At 57.5% G+C, this 16,719-nt stretch overlaps 1 protein-coding gene across 1 annotated transcript in view; it reads left to right on the top strand.

Moving 5' to 3' along the window:
• The window catches only part of LOC139242736 (TOX high mobility group box family member 4-like), a gene marked incomplete at its 3' end in the record, with an annotated part of 28,946 nt that overhangs the window by 152 nt on the left and 12,075 nt on the right, over positions 1-16,719 (top strand). The window contains exons 2-4 of the mRNA XM_070870497.1: positions 6,099-6,167; positions 7,767-8,009; positions 13,884-14,144. Of these exons, the coding sequence (XP_070726598.1) occupies positions 6,099-6,167; positions 7,767-8,009; positions 13,884-14,144 (573 nt within the window). The remainder of the gene's footprint in view (positions 1-6,098; positions 6,168-7,766; positions 8,010-13,883; positions 14,145-16,719) is intronic.

The raw sequence follows: 16,719 nt of genomic DNA, 5'->3' as shown, positions 1-16,719 counted from the left end.
CAATCAGTCTTAGTGCCCCTGGGGTCAGCTTTTAAACCCCCCCCTCCTCCCTCTCTCCACAAGTGATAATCTGCCTAGCAACCAGGGGCCTCTCCTGCCCAATTCTCAATTTGACCAGACTTTATTTATTTATTTATTTATTTATTTTATCCCGTTCCCCCGCCCCACCCCCCAAAAAAAATTGTTAACTTCAGCTTCATTTTATTGACCTTCAGGTGGGGAAAAGGGGAGGGAGGAAGAGAGGTGGGGGGAGAGAGGGAGGAGGGGGGGGAGGAAGAGAGGAGGAGGGGGGAGAGAGCAGGGAGAGGGAGGAAGAGGGAGAGGAGAGGGAGGAAGAGAGGAGGGAGAGGGAGGAAGAGAGGAGGGAGAGGGAGGAAGAGAGGTGGGGGAGAGAGAGAGGAGGAAGGGGGGGCAAGGAGGAGGGGAGAGAGAGAGGAGGAAGGGGGGAGAGAGAGAGGAGGAAGGAGGGGCGAGGAGGAGGAGAGAGAGAGGGAGAGGGAGGAGGAGAAGGGGAGAGAGAGGGAGGAGGGGAGAGAGGGGGAGGGAGGAGGAGGAACGGGAGGGAGGAGGAGAAGGGGGAGAGAGAGGGAGGAGGGGAGGGAGGAGGAGGAACGGGAGGGAGGAGGAGGAGGAGAGAGGAGGGGGGGGAAGAGAGGAGAGAGAGGAGGGGGGGGAAGGAGAGGGAGGAGGGGGGAAGAGAGAGGGAGGAGGGGGGGAAGAGAGAGGGAGGAGGGGGGGAAGAGAGAGGAGGAGGGGGGAAGAGAGAGGGAGGAGGGGGGGAAGAGAGAGGGAGGAGGGGGGGAAGAGAGAGGGGGGAGGGAGGAGGGAATTAGAGGTTAAAATGAGAGCGATTTCCCCCCCCCCCCCCCCCCCATTAATAGTGGTCGTGGCTTTTTTATTTAGATCTCTTGAATTCTCAATTTCCACAATTTCTCATCCCAAAATTGTCACTTCTGCTCCCTCCCCCCCGCCCCTCTTCGTTTTATTTACTGTCGAGGTACGGTGGGGGTAGTGGACGGGATAGAAATAGAGAGATTCCCTTCCCCTGACCTGACCTGACCTGACCCTGTCCCACCCTGCCATGGATGTTCAGCCCAGTACCCAAGGCGGCTTTTCTTTTTGAATCTTGAATGATCAATTTCCCCAGAAGTTTGTTTTGATCCAGTCGTGTCTTTCTCCCGCATTGGATTTGTTGTCGGGCGGAAGGGCCGGAGCCAGGTGGCACGAGGGTTCAGTTTGAGAAGGAAATGTGGTGGAGTGGGGTTTGGCCTTTTTTTTTTAAAACTTCGTGTGCGCACAGCAAGATCCCACCGCAAGGCAAAGATTGAGAGAGCGAGGCGGACCGACCGTCCGAGACAGGCGGACGAGCGCCGGCCCCGGCAGCCATTGGATCCGTGCGGAGCGCCCTCCTTGCGTGGCAGAGGAAGACGTGTCTACGCGCACAGCAAAACTCGGCGAGCGGCCAATTGAGATGGAAGTCCTGGTTGATCTTCGGTTCAAAGGAGGGGTGCCGGACGCCGGGAGAACTCCTGCATGACTCGACTTCGAATACTGGGGACTGGACCTCCGACAGTGCGGCACTCCCTCAGTACTGCCCCTCCGACAGTGCGGAGCTCCCTCAGTACTGCCCCTCCGACAGTGCGGTGCTCCCTCAGTACTGCCCCTCCGACAGTGCGGCACTCCCTCAGTACTGCCCCTCCGACAGTACGGCGCTCCATCAGTACTGCCCCTCCGACAGTGCGGCACTCCCTCAGTACTGCCCCTCCGACAGTACGGCGCTCCATCAGTACTGCCCCTCCGACAGTGCGGTGCTCCCTCAGTACTGCCCCTCCGACAGTGCGGCACTCCCTCAGTACTGCCCCTCCGACAGTACGGCGCTCCATCAGTACTGCCCCTCCGACAGTGCGGCACTCCCTCAGTACTGCCCCTCCGACAGTGCGGCGCTACCTCAGTACCGCCCCTCCGACAGTGCGGCACTCCCTCAGTACTGCCCCTCCGACAGTGCGGCGCTCCCTCAGTACCTCCCCTCCGACAGTGCGGCGCTCCCTCAGTACTGCCCCTCTGACAGTGCGGCGCTCCCTCAGTACTGCCCCTCCGACAGTGCGGCGCTCCCTCAGTACTGCCCTTCCGACAGTGCGGCGCTCCCTCAGTACCGCCCCTCCGACAGTGCGGCGCTCCCTCAGCACTGCCCCTCCGACAGTGCGGCGCTCCCTCAGTACCGCCCCTCCGACAGTGCGGCGCTCCCTCAGTACCGCCCCTCCGACAGTGCGGCGCTCCCTCAGTACTGCCCCTCCGACAGTGCGGCGCTCCCTCAGTACTGCCCCTCTGACAGTGCGGCGCTCCCTCAGTACTGCCCCTCCGACAGTGCGGCGCTTCCTCAGTACTGCCCCTCCGACAGTGCGGCGCTCCCTCAGTACTGCCCCTCCGACAGTGCGGCGCTCCCTCAGTACTGTCCCTCCGACAGTGCGGCGCTCCCTCAGTGCTGCCCTTCTGACAGTGCGGCACTCCCTCAGTACTGCCCCTCCGACAGTGCAGCGCTCCCTCAGTACTGACACCGGGAGAGGCGACCTGGATTATGGGGCTCAAGTGTCAGCCGTGGCCCAGTGGTTGTGCTCGCCCCTCTGAGTCAGGAGGTTGAGATTTCAAGTCTCGTTCTTGAGAATCGATCCCGAAACTTAAGGCTGACACTCTCCGGTGTAAGTATTGAGCGAGTGCCGCACTGTCGGAGGGGCCGTCTTTCAAATGAAACGTTAAACCGAAGCGCCGACTGCCCTCTCAGGTGAATGCAAAAGATCCCACGGACACTATCGAAGATGAGCTGGTCATTATCGCAGTTTGAGAGAGCTTGCTGCGCGCAAGTTGGCTGCCGCGTTTCCTACGTTACAACAGTCACCACACTCGACCAGCTCCGCTGGGCAGGGCCACATTGTCCGCATGTCCCCCCGACACGAGACTCCCCAAAGCAAGCGCTCTACTCGGAACTCCTTCACGGCAAGCGAGCCAAAGGTGGGCCAGAGGAAACGTTACAAGGGACCACCCTCAAAGCCTCCCTGATAAAGTGCGACATCCCCACCGACACCTGGGAGTCCCTGGGCCCAAAGACCAGTCCGCCCTAAGTGGAGGAAGTGTATCCGGGAGGGCGCTGAGCACCTCGAGTCTCGTCGCCGAGAGCGTGCAGAAAGCAAGCGCAGGCAGCGGAAGGAGCGTGCGGCAAACCAGACTCCCCACCCTCCCCTTCCCTCAACCACTGTCTGTCCCACCTGTGACAGGGGACTGTGGCTCCCGTATTGGGCTGTTCAGCCACCTGAGGACTCACTTTTAGAGTGGGAGCAAGTCTTCCTCGATTCCGAGGGACTGCGTATGATGATGACTTCAAAAAAAGCACTTAATTGGGCGGTGAAGTGCTTCGGGACGTCCCAAGGTGGCGCTAGATGGTGCATGAATGGGGGGTCTTTCTATCTGAGGGGTCGGCCAGTTAGGACTGGGATGAGGAGGAATTTCTTCACTCGGAGGGTGGTGAATCTTTGGAATTCTCTGCCCCAGAGGGCTGTGGAGGCTCAGTCCTTGAGTATATTCAAGGCTGAGATCGCTAGATTTCTTGGACTCGCGAGGGATATGGAGATCGAGCGGGAAAGTGGAGTTGAGGTCGATGATTGAATGGCGTGAGCAGGCTCGAGGGGCCGAATGGCTCCCAGTCCTTCTTTCTAATCTTCTGACGCAGAGCACGAGATCCACCGCGACCAGTCACTCCTCACGAACTCGCAAACACTTGTGTCTTTCGAGATTCGATTTTGGTCTGGGTGCTGCAGACCAAGTCTGGCCAGCAGGGGGGAGATGGGGCAACTGGGGCAGGCAGGTAGATAGGCAGTCAGGTAGGCAGGCAGATAGATAGGCAGGCAGGCAGATAGATAGGCAGGCAGGCAGATAGATAGGTAGGCAGGCAGATAGATAGGCAGGCAGATAGGCAGGCAGGCAGATAGATAGGCAGGCAGGTAGGCAGGCAGATAGGCAGGCAGGCAGATAGATAGGCAGGCAGGCAGATAGATAGGTAGGCAGGCAGATAGATAGGCAGGCAGGCAGGTAGATAGGCAGTCAGGTAGGCAGGCAGATAGATAGGCAGGCAGGTAGGCAGGCAGATAGGCAGGCAGGCAGATAGATAGGCAGGCAGGTAGGCAGGCAGATAGATAGATAGGCAGATAGATAGGCAGGCAGGCAGATAGATAGGCAGGCAGGCAGATAGATAGGCAGGCAGATAGGCAGGCAGGCAGATAGATAGGCAGGCAGATAGGCAGGCAGGCAGATAGATAGGCAGGCAGACAGGCAGGCAGATAGATAGATAGGCAGGCAGATAGGCAGGCAGGCAGACAGATAGATAGGCAGATAGATAGGCAGGCAGATAGATAGGCAGGCAGTTAGGCAGGGAGTACAGGGCAGGTTTACCTGGAAGAAACCCCAATTGCAAGGGTTAAATTACAAGGTGCAAGGAGGTCTTACTACTGTTACACGGGGCCTTGGTGAGACCCCACCTGGAGTATTGTGTGCAGTTTTGGTTTCCTTCTATGAGAGGGGATCTCATAGAAACATATAAAATTCTGTCGGGACTGGACAGGTTAGATGCAGGAAGAATGTTCCCGATGTTGGGGAAGTCCAGAACCAGGGGTCACAGTCTAAGGATAAGGGGTAAGCCATTTAGGACCGAGATGAGGAGAAACTTCTTCACTCAGAGAATTGTGAACCTGTGGAATTCCCTGCCGCAGAGAGTTGTTGAGGCCAATTCACTAAATATATTCAAAAGGGAGTTAGATATGACCCTTACGGCTAAAGGGTTCAAAGGGTATGGAGAGAAAGCAGGAAAGGGGTACGGAGGTGAATGATCAGCCATGATCATATTGAATGGTGGTACAGGCTGGAAGGGCTGAATGGCCTGTTCCTGCACCTATTTTCTCTGTTTCGATGGTTCTTACCGAAGAAAGGATATACTTGCCACAGAGGGAGTGCAGCGAAGGTTCACCAGACTGATTCCTGGGATGGCAGGACTGTGGTATGAGGAGAGATTGGGTCGACTGGGCCTGTATTCACTGGAGTTTAGAAGAATGAGAGGGGATCTCATTGAAACGTATAAAATTCTGACGGGGTTGGACAGACTGGATGCGGGGAGGATGTTTCCCCGGGGCTGGGAAGTCTAGAACAAGGAGTCACAGTCTCAGGATACCGGGTAGGAAATTTAGGAGCGAGATGAGGAGAAACGTTCTCACTCCGAGGGAGGTGAACCTGTGGAATTCTCTACCACAGAAGCCTGTGGAGGCCAAGTCACTGAATATATTTAAGAGGGAGATCGATAGATTTCTAGACACAAAAGGTATCAAGGAATATGGGGAGAAAGCGGGAATATGGTGTTGAGAGAGAGGATCAGCAGGCTCGAGGGGCTGAATGGGCCTCCTCCTGTTCCTGTGTAACAGGCTCGAGGGGCTGAATGGGCCTCCTCCTGTTCCTGTGTAACAGGCTCGAGGGGCTGAATGGGCCTCCTCCTGCTCCTGTGTAACAGGCTCGAGAGGCTGAATGGGCCTCCTCCTGTTCCTATGTAACAGGCTCGAGGGGCTGAATGGGTCTCCTCCTGTTCCTGTGTAACGGGCTCGAGGGGCTGAATGGGCCTCCTCCTGTTCCTGTGTAACAGGCTCGAGGGGCTGAATGGGCCTCCTCCTGTTCCTGTGTAACAGGCTCGAGGGGCTGAATGGGCCTCCTCCTGTTCCTGTGTAACAGGCTCGAGGGGCTGAATGGGCCTCCTCCTGTTCCTGTGTAACAGGCTCGAGGGGCTGAATGGGCCTCCTCCTGTTCCTGTGTAACAGGCTCGAGGGGCTGAATGGGCCTCCTCCTGTTCCTGTGTAACGGGCTCGAGGGGCTGAATGGGCCTCCTCCTGTTCCTGTGTAACCGGCTCGAGGGGCTGAATGGGCCTCCTCCTGTTCCTGTGTAACCGGCTCGAGGGGCTGAATGGGCCTCCTCCTGTTCCTCAGTCTCCTCCCCCACCCGATTTTAAAAGCCCTCCCCAGGCGGCTGGATCCATGACCTCTCCGTAATTGCTCTGTGTCTTATCTTGCAGTTCCCTGGAGGAGGCGACACCTACCTGACCATCGGCGACGCCAACCATCCTTTCCTCAGCGGGGCGGAGGTGAGCAGCCATCTTAACGCAGCAGCGCTCGGCCTTGAAACCCCGTACTGTACCTGCCCTGGGAGTGTTTGATGGGACAGTGTAGAGGGAGCTTTACTCTGTGTCTAACCCCCTGTACCTGCCCTGGGAGTGTTTGATGGGACAGTGTAGAGGGAGCTTTACTCTGTATCTAACCCCCTGTACCTGCCCTGGGAGTGTTTGATGGGACAGTGTAGAGGGAGCTTTACTCTGTATCTAACCCCCTGTACCTGCCCTGGGAGTGTTTGATGGGACAGTGTAGAGGGAGCTTTACTCTGTATCTAACCCCCTGTACCTGCCCTGGGAGTGTTTGATGGGACAGTGTAGAGGGAGCTTTACTCTGTATCTAACCCCGTGCTGTACCTGCCCTGGGAGTGTTTGATGGGACAGTGTAGAGGGAGCTTTACTCTGTATCTAACCCCGTGCTCTACCTGCCCTGGGAGTGTTTGATGGGACAGTGTAGAGGGAGCTTTACTCTGTATCTAACCCCCTGTACCGGCCCTGGGAGTGTTTGATGGGACAGTGTAGAGGGAGCTTTAACCTGTATCTAACCCCCTGTACCTGCCCTGGGAGTGTTTGATGGGACAGTGTAGAGGGAGCTTTACTCTGTATCTAACCCCGTGCTGTACCTGCCCTGGGAGTGTTTGATGGGACAGTGTAGAGGGAGCTTTACTCTGTGTCTAACCCCCTGTACCTGCCCTGGGAGTGTTTGATGGGACAGTGTAGAGGGAGCTTTACTCTGTATCTAACCCCGTGCTGTACCTGCCCTGGGAGTGTTTGATGGGACAGTGTAGAGGGAGCTTTACTCTGTATCTAACCCCGTGCTGTACCTGCCCTGGGAGTGTTTGATGGGACAGTGTAGAGGGAGCTTTACTCTGTATCTAACCCCGTGCTGTACCTGCCCTGGGAGTGTTTGATGGGACAGTGTAGAGGGAGCTTTACTCTGTATCTAACCCCCTGTACCTGCCCTGGGAGTGTTTGATGGGACAGTGTAGAGGGAGCTTTACTCTGTATCTAACCCCCTGTACCTGCCCTGGGAGTGTGTGATGGGACAGTGTAGAGGGAGCTTTACCCTGTATCTATCCCCCTGTACCTGCCCTGGGAGTGTTTGATGGGACAGTGTAGAGGGAGCTTTACTCTGTATCTAACCCCCTGTACCTGCCCTGGGAGTGTTTGATGGGACAGTGTAGAGGGAGCTTTACTCTGTATCTAACCCCGTGCTGTACCTGCCCTGGGGGTGTTTGATGGGACAGTGTAGAGGGAGCTTTACTCTGTATCTAACCCCGTGCTGTACCTGCCCTGGGAGTGTTTGATGGGACAGTGTAGAGGGAGCTTTACTCTGTATCTAACCCCGTGCTGTACCTGCCCTGGGAGTGTTTGATGGGACAGTGTAGAGGGAGCTTTACTCTGTATCTAACCCCCTGTACCTGCCCTGGGAGTGTTTGATGGGACAGTGTAGAGGGAGCTTTACTCTGTATCTGATCCCGTGCTGTACCTGCCCTGGGAGTGTTTGATGGGACAGTGTAGAGGGAGCTTTACTCTGTATCTAACCCCTTTTGTCTGCTCTCTCTCTATCCACAGACCTTCCACACCCCGAGCCTGGGGGATGAGGAGTTTGAGATCCCGCCCATCTCCCTGCCGTTGGAGTCGGACCCCTCCCTCGCTGTCACCGATGTGGGCTGTCACTTTGACCTGACCGATCCTTCCAGCTCGCAGGACAATGGCTTTGGCTCGCAGTTCACCTCCCCGCCCCTCGACCTGCCTATGACCCTGTCCCAGGCTGTCATCGATCAGAGCGGAGGCCTCATGAGCAGCCTGTCCATGGTACCCGCTGTCCCTGGAATTTGCATCAAAATCGTGCCTTTATGTAGCGCCTTATATACAATCGTAGAACGATGGGGAAGTCCTGCTACAACTGTACAGGGTGTTGGTGAGGCCACACCTGGAGCACTGCGTGCAGTTTTGGTCTCCTGATTTACGGAAGGATATACTTGCTTTGGAGGCAGTTCAGAGAAGGTTCACTCGGTTGATTCCGGAGATGAGGGGCTGGACTTATGAGGAAAGGTTATTAAAGATGAAATAGCAGCGCATTTGGAAAGCAGTGACAGGATCGGTCCAAGTCAGCATGGATTTATGAAATGGAAATCATGCTTGACAAATCTTCTGGAATTTTTTGAGGATGTAACTAGTAGAGTGGACAAGGGAGAACCAGTGGATGTGATGTATTTGGACCTTCAAAAGACTTTTGACAAGGTCCCACACAAGAGATTGGTGTGCAAAATTAAAGCACATGGTATTGGGGGTAATGTACTGACGTGGATAGAGAACTGGTTGGCAGACAGGAAGCAGAGAGTCGGGATAAACGGGTCCTTTTCAGAATGACAAGCAGTGACTAGTGGGGTGCCACAGGGCTCAGTGCTGGGACCCCAGCTATTTACAATATACATCAATGATTTAGATGAAGGAATTGAGTGTAATATCTCCAAGTTTGCAGATGACACTAAGCTGGGTGGCGGTGTGAGCTGTGAGGAGGATGCTAAGAGGCTGCAGGGTGACTTGGACAGGTTAGGTGAGTGGGCAAACGCATGGCAGATGCAGTATAATGTGGATAAATGTGAAGTTATCCACTTTGGTGGCAAAAACATGAGGGTAGAATATTATCTGAATGGTGACAGATTAGGAAAAGGGGAGGTGCAACGAGACCTGGGTGTCATGGTACATCAGTCACTGAAGGTTGGCATGTAGGTACAGCAGGTGGTGAAGAAAGCAAATGGTATGTTGGCCTTCATAGCGAGGGGATTTGAGTATAGGAGCAGGGAGGTCTTATTGCAGTTGTACAGGGCCTTGGTGAGGCCTCACCTGGAATATTGTGTTCAGTTTTGGTCTCCTAATCTGAGGAAGGACGTTCTTGCTATTGAGGGAATGCAGCGAAGGTTCACCAGACTGATTCCCGGGATGGCAGGACTGACATATGAGGAGAGACTGGATCGACTGGGCCTGTATTCACTGGAGTTTAGAAGGATGAGAGGGGATCTCATAGAAACATATAAAATTCTGACGGGATTGGACAGGTTGGATGCAGGAAGAATGTTCCCGATGTTGGGGAAGTCCAGAACCAGGGATCACAGTCTAAGGATAAGGGGTAAGCCATTTAGGACCGAATTGAGGAGAAACTTCTTCACCCAGAGAATTGTGAACCTGTGGAATTCTCTACCACAGAGAGTTGTTGAGGCCAGTTCATTGGATATATTCAAGAGGGAGTTAGATGTGGCCCTTACGGCTAAAGGGATCAAGGGGTATGGAGAGAAAGCAGGAAAGGGGTACTGAGGGAATGATCAGCCATGATCTTATTGAATGGTGGTGCAGGCTCGAAGGGCCGAATGGCCTACTCCTGCACCTATTTTCTGTGTTTCTATGTCCTCTGCACCCTCGACTTTTGAAATCGAGGCGTTGCTTCATCATAGGCAGTCCCTCGAAGCGAGGATGACTTGCTTCCACATCAAAAAAAGGGTGTCTTCACGGGTATTTCGAATGAAGGACCCTGAACTACAACTTTACGGTTGGAAGATGCCTGTGCGTGGATTGTTGCACACCAGCCACCACACGGGGCTTGACAGAGCGAGGTCTTGGTCCAGTGGGCAAGGGTTAACCAGGACGGCTGGAGACCTGCTCTGCTGCACGGACCTGGTGCACACACATATCGCACAGTGTGGGCTGGGCCCGTGCTGCCCCCTGGGCCCCGAACCCGCGCCCCCCCCCCTGGGCCCCGAACCCGCGCCCCCCCCCTGGGCCCCGAACCCGCGCCCCCCCCATGGGCCCCGAACCCGCGCCCCCCACCTGGGCCCCGAACCCGCGCCCCCCACCTGGGCCCCGATCATATCCCTCCACAGTCTCTCGCCGCTCCTGCTGTATCTGTCCCACGCTCCAATCACCGACCTGGACCTTGCTGACCTCGCTCTTCGCTGTCCTCGCCCTCCTGCACCAGCTCGCGGTGCTCCTTGCCGTGGTACCCCGCCACGCTGTCCAGGGGCCGCCGTTCGCCGCTCATTTTTATGGCCCCGACCTGCCGCTGATGGTTTCTCGCAGGTCGGGGCCTCCACGCTGCTTAACCGGGAGCCAGTGTCGGTCAGCGAGCACCGGGGGTGATGGGTGAGCGGGACTGGGTGTGAGTTAGGACACGGGGGCAGTGAGCACAGGGGGTGATGTGCGAGTTAGGACACGGGGCAGCGAGCACAGGGGGTGATGGGTGAGTGGGACTGGGTGTGAGTTAGGACACGGGGGCAGCGAGCACAGGGGGTGATGGGTGAGCAGGACTGGGTGCGAGTTAGGACACGGGGTCAGTGAGCACAGGGGGTGATGGGTGAGCGGGACTGGGTGTGAGTTAGGACACGGGGCAGTGAGCACAGGGAGTGATGGGTGAGTGGGACTGGGTGTGAGTTAGGACACGGGGCAGCGAGCACATGGGGTGATGGGTGAGTGGGACTGGGTGCGAGTTAGGACACGGGGCAGCGAGCACATGGGGTGATGGGTGAGTGGGACTGGGTGCGAGTTAGGACATGGGGCAGTGAGCACAGGAGTGATGGGTGAGCGGGACTGGGTGCGAATTAGGACACGGGGCAGTGAGCACAGGGGGTGATGGGTGAGTGGGACTGGGTGCGAGTTAGGACACGGGGCAGTGAGCACAGGGGGTGATGGGTGAGTGGGACTGGGTGCGAGTTAGGACACGGGGCAGTGAGCACAGAGGGCGATGGGTGAGTGGGACTCGTTGCGAGTTAGGACACGGGTCAGCGAGCACAGGGGGTGATGGGTGAGTGGGACTCGGTGTGAGTTAGGACACAGGGCAGTGAGCACAGGGGGTGATGGGTGAGCGGGACTGGGTGCGAGTTAGGACACGGGGCAGTGAGCACAGGGGGTGATGGGTGAGCGGGACTGGGTGAGAGTTCGGACACGGGGCAGCGAGCACAGGGGGTGATGGGTGAGTGGGACTGGGTGTGAGTTAGGACACAGGGCAGTGAGCACAGGGGGTGATGGGTGAGTGGGACTCGGTGCGAGTTAGGATACGGGGCAGCGAGCACAGGGGGTGATGGGTGAGCGGGACTCGGTGCAAGTTAGGACACGGGGGCAGCCGAGTTTTGGATCACCTCTAGTTTACGTCGGGTAGAACGTGGGAGGCCGGCCAGGAGTGCGTTGGAATAGTCCAAGTCTGGAGGTAACAAAGGCACGGGCGAGGGTTTCAGCAGCGGATGAGCTGAGGCAGGGGGCGGAGACGGGCGATGTTACGGAGGGGGAAACAGGCGGTGTGAGTTATGGCGCGGATATGTGGTCGAAGGCTTATTCCAGGGTCAAATCTGACCCCAACAGGGGCTGACGAGTGAACGACACAGGGCTGCAGGAGTTTCCGATGAGTGGATGGTCGCAGGTGGTGCAAGGTGAGGCGAACCTTCGAAATAGTCGAGTCTGAAGGAGAGAAAGATCACGGACAGGGTTCAGCCGCAGATGGGCTGAGGCAGGGGCAGAGACGGGCGAGAGCCGGGCGCTCAAAGCAGTCAGGCGCACTTCTGAGAGCTCGGCGTCTGAATGGACACCCAGGCCGTGCCATCTCTCCAGTCCCCGTCTGCGCTCTGTTCCCTCGCGGTTTAAAACAACTTAGTTTCTGGCATGTGGGCGTCGCTGGCAAGGCCGGCATTCATTGCCCGTCCCTCGTCGCCCCTTGAGAAGGTGGCGGTGAGCCCCCTTCTTGAACCGCTTCAGTCCCGTGTGGTGAAGGTGCTCCCACAGTGCTGTTAGGGAGGGAGTTCCAGGATTGTGACCCAGCGACGATGGAGGAACGGCCGATATATTTCCAAGTCGAGGGATGGTGTGTGACTGGGAGGGGAACGTGGAGGTGGTGGTGTTCCCATGGACCTGCTGCCCTTGTCCTTCTGGGCGGGTAGAGGTCGCGGGTTTGGGAGGTGTTGCCGAAGAAGCCTTGACGAGTTGCCGCGGTGCATCTTGTAGACGGTGCACACTGCAGCCAGGGGGCGCCGGTGGTGGAGGGAGTGAGTGTTGAAGGTGGTGGAGGGAGTGAGTGTTGAAGGTGGTGGAGGGAGTGAGTGTTGAAGGTGGTGGAGGGAGTGAGTGTTGAAGGTGGTGGGTAGTGTGGCCGATCGAGCGGCCTGTTTTGTCCTGGATGGTGTCGAGCTTCTCGAGTGTTGCTGGAGCTGCAACTCATCCAGGCAAAGTGGGGAGTGTTCCATCACACTCCTGACTTGTGCCTTGTAGACGGTGGAGAGGCTTTGGGGAGTCAGGAGGTGAGACACTCGCAGAATACCCAGCCTCTGACCTGCTCTTGTAACCACAGTATTTATGTGGCTGGTCCAGTTACGTTTCTGGTCAATGGTGACCCCCAGGATGTTGATGGCGGGGGATTCGGCCATGGGAATGCCGCTGAATGTCACGGGCCGGTGGTTAGACTCTGGCTTGTTGGAGATGGCCATTGCCCGGCGCTTGTGTGGTGCGAATGTTACTTGCCACTTATCAGCCCAAGCCCGAATGTCGCCCAGGTCTTGCTGCATGTGGGCACGGACTGCTGCATTATCTGAGTCTCAGCCGTGGCTCAGTGGGCAGCACACTCGCCTCTGAGTCAGAAGGTTGTGGGTTCAAGTCCCACTCCAGGGAATTGAGCACATAAATCTTGGCTGACCCTCCAGTGCAGTACTGAGGGAGCCCCACACTGTCGAAGGGGCAGTACTGAGGGAGCGCCGCACTGTCGGAGGGGCAGTACTGAGGGAGCCCCGCACTGTCGGAGGGGCAGCACTGAGGGAGTGTCGCACTGTCGGAGGGGCAGTGCTGAGGGAGCACCGCACTGTCGGAGGGGCAGTACTGAGGGAACGCCGCACTGTCGGAGAGGCAGAACTGAGGGAGCGCCGCACTGTCGGAGGGGCAGTACTGAGGGAGCGCCGCACTGTCAGAGGGTCAGTACTGAGGGAGCCCCGCACTGTCGGAGGGGCAGTACTGAGGGAGCGCCGCACTGTCAGAGGGGCAGTACTGAGGGAGTGCCGCACTGTCGAAGGGGCAGTACTGAGGGAGCGCCGCACTGTCGGAGGGGCAGTACTGAGGGAGCCCCGCACTGTCGGAGGGGCAGCACTGAGGGAGTGTCGCACTGTCGGAGGGGCAGTGCTGAGGGAGCACCGCACTGTCGGAGGGGCAGTACTGAGGGAACGCCGCACTGTCGGAGAGGCAGAACTGAGGGAGCGCCGCACTGTCGGAGGGGCAGTACTGAGGGAGCGCCGCACTGTCAGAGGGTCAGTACTGAGGGAGCCCCGCACTGTCGGAGGGGCAGTACTGAGGGAGCGCCGCACTGTCAGAGGGGCAGTACTGAGGGAGTGCCGCACTGTCGAAGGGGCAGTACTGAGGGAGCCCCGCACTGTCGGAGGGGCAGTACTGAGGGAGTGCCGCACTGTCGGAGGGGCAGTACTGAGGGAGCACCGCACTGTCGGAGGGGCAGTACTGAGGGAGTGCCGCACTGTCGGAGGGGCAGTACTGAGGGAGCACCGCACTGTCGGAGGGGCAGTACTGAGGGAGCGCCGCACTGTCGGAGGGACGGTACTGAGGGAGCACCGCACTGTCGGAGGGGGCGGAGGTTAGACACTGCTTGTTGGAGATAATCATGGCATGTATCCTTGCCTCAGTCTCACTCCCCCTTTGCCCCCGTCGCAGGATCTGGGCCAGTCGGTGTCGGTGCAGTATGGACAGGACCCTCCGCTGACCATGAGCGTCTCGCTGGGCGACATGAATCGGAGCCTGTCCACCCACAGCCAGCTGACCACTATCGACCATTCGGATCTCAGCTCCCAGCTGGGCCTGACTCTCGGCACCAGCAGCATCCTCCAGCAAGCCCACTCCCCCGAGCACAGGAAGTCGACCACTCCCTCACCAGCCAGCTCCATCCACGAGGAGGAGGCGGAGGATTTCCGCAGGGTGAGTCTCCCTCCCTCACACACTGTCGCCCTCTCCCTGTCTCACACACACACACACGCTCGAACACACAGTCTCTCTGTCACTCTCCCTCCCTCACACACTCTGTCACTCTCCCTCCCTCACACACTGTCACTCTCCCTCCCTCACACACTGTCGCCCTCTCCCTGTCTCACACACACACACACACTCGAACACACAGTCTCTCTGTCACTCTCCCTCCCTCACACACTGTCGCCCTCTCCCTGTCTCACACACACACACACGCTCGAACACACAGTCTCTCTGTCACTCTCCCTCCCTCACACACTGTCGCTCTCTCTCTGTCACACACACACACACACACGCTCGAACACACAGTCTCTCTGTCACTCTCCCTCCCTCACACACTGTCGCTCTCTCTCTGTCTCACACACACACACACACGCTCGAGCACACAGTCTCTCTGTCACTCTCCCTCCCTCACACACTGTCGCCCTCTCTCTGTCTCACACACACACACACGCTCGAGCACACAGTCTCTCTGTCACTCTCCCTCCCTCACACACTCTGTCACTCTCCCTCCCTCACACACTCTGTCACTCTCCCTCCCTCACACACTGTCGCTCTCTCTCTGTCTCACACACACACACACGCTCGAGCACACAGTCTCTCTGTCACTCTCCCTCCCTCACACACTGTCGCCCTCTCTCTGTCTCACACACACACACACACACGCTCGAACACACAGTCTCTCTGTCACTCTCCCTCCCTCACACTCTGTCGCTCTCTCTCTGTCTCACACACACACACACGCTCGAGCACACAGTCTCTCTGTCACTCTCCCTCCCTCACACACTCTGTCACTCTCCCTCCCTCACACACTCTGTCACTCTCCCTCCCTCACACACTGTCGCTCTCTCTCTGTCTCACACACACACACACACACGCTCGAACACACAGTCTCTCTGTCACTCTCCCTCCCTCACACTCTGTCGCTCTCTCTCTGTCTCTCACACACACACACACGCTCGAGCACACAGTCTCTCTGTCACTCTCCCTCCCTCACACACTGTCGCCCTCTCTCTGTCTCACACACACACACACGCTCGAACACACAGTCTCTCTGTCACTCTCCCTCCCTCACACACTCTGTCACTCTCCCTCCCTCACACACTCTGTCACTCTCCCTCCCTCACACAATGTCACTCTCTCTCTGTCTCACACACACACACACGCTCGAACACACAGTCTCTCTGTCACTCTCCCTCCCTCACACACTGTCGCTCTCTCTCTGTCTCACACACACACACACGCTCGAACACACAGTCTCCCTGTCACTCTCCCTCCCTCACACACTGTCGCCCTCTCTCTGTCTCACACACACACATGCTCGCACACACAGTCTCTCTGTCACTCTCCCTCCCTCACACTCTGTCACTCTCTCTCTGTCTCACACACACACACACGCTCGAACACACAGTCTCTCTGTCACTCTCCCTCCCTCACACACTGTCGCTCTCTCTCTGTCTCACACACACACACGCTCGAACACACAGTCTCTCTGTCACTCTCCCTCACACACTCTGTCACTCTCCCTCCCTCACATACTCTGTCACTCTCCCTCCCTCACACACTCTGTCACTCTCCCTCCCTCACACACTGTCGCCCTCTCTCTGTCTCACACACACACACACACACGCTCGAACACACAGTCTCTCTGTCACTCTCCCTCCCTCACACACTCTTGTCACTCTCCCTCCCTCACACACTGTCGCTCTCTCTGTCACACACACACACACACACGTTCGAACACACAGTCTCTCTGTCACTCTCCCTCCCTCACACTGTCACTCTCCCTCCCTCACACACTCTTGTCACTCTCCCTCCTTCACACACTGTCACCCTCTCTCTGTCTCACACACACACACGCTCGAACACACAGTCTCCCTGTCACTCTCCCTCCCTCACACACTGTCGCCCTCTCTCTGTCTCACACACACACACACGCTCGAGCACACAGTCTCTCTGTCACTCTCCCTCCCTCACACACTGTCGCTCTCTCTCTGTCTCACACACACACACACGCTCGAACACACAGTCTCTCTGTCACTCTCCCTCCCTCACACTCTGTCACTCTCCCTCCCTCACACACTGTCGCTCTCTCTGTCACACACACACACACACGTTCGAACACACAGTCTCTCTGTCACTCTCCCTCCCTCACACACTCTGTCACTCTCCCTCCCTCACACACTCTCTCTGTCACTCTCCCTCCCTCACTCTGTCACACGCAATTTCTCTCTCTCGCACACTCAGACGGTCTATCTCTCGCTCTCTCGCTCTCTCTGTCGCTTTCTCTGTCGCTCTGTCTCTCTCTCTCTGTGTCACTCTCTCTCTGTCACCCGCTCTCGCGGTCGCGCTCTCTCTCTCTCCGTCCCTCCCTCCCTCTCTCCGTCCCTCCCTCCCTCTCTCCGCCCCTCCCTCCCTCTCTCCGTCGCTCCCTCCCTCCCTCCTGCTCGCTCCCTCCCTCCCTCCCACTCTCTTGCTCCCTCCCTCCAGCTCTCGCTCCCTCCCTCCCGCTCTCTCGCTCCCTCCC

This window comes from Pristiophorus japonicus, unplaced genomic scaffold (assembly GCF_044704955.1).
Source record: "Pristiophorus japonicus isolate sPriJap1 unplaced genomic scaffold, sPriJap1.hap1 HAP1_SCAFFOLD_1466, whole genome shotgun sequence".
NCBI classification, from domain to species: Eukaryota; Metazoa; Chordata; class Chondrichthyes; family Pristiophoridae; genus Pristiophorus; species Pristiophorus japonicus.
Note: the sequence above shows the minus strand (reverse complement) of the source record. Positions and strands in the feature narration are given on the sequence as shown.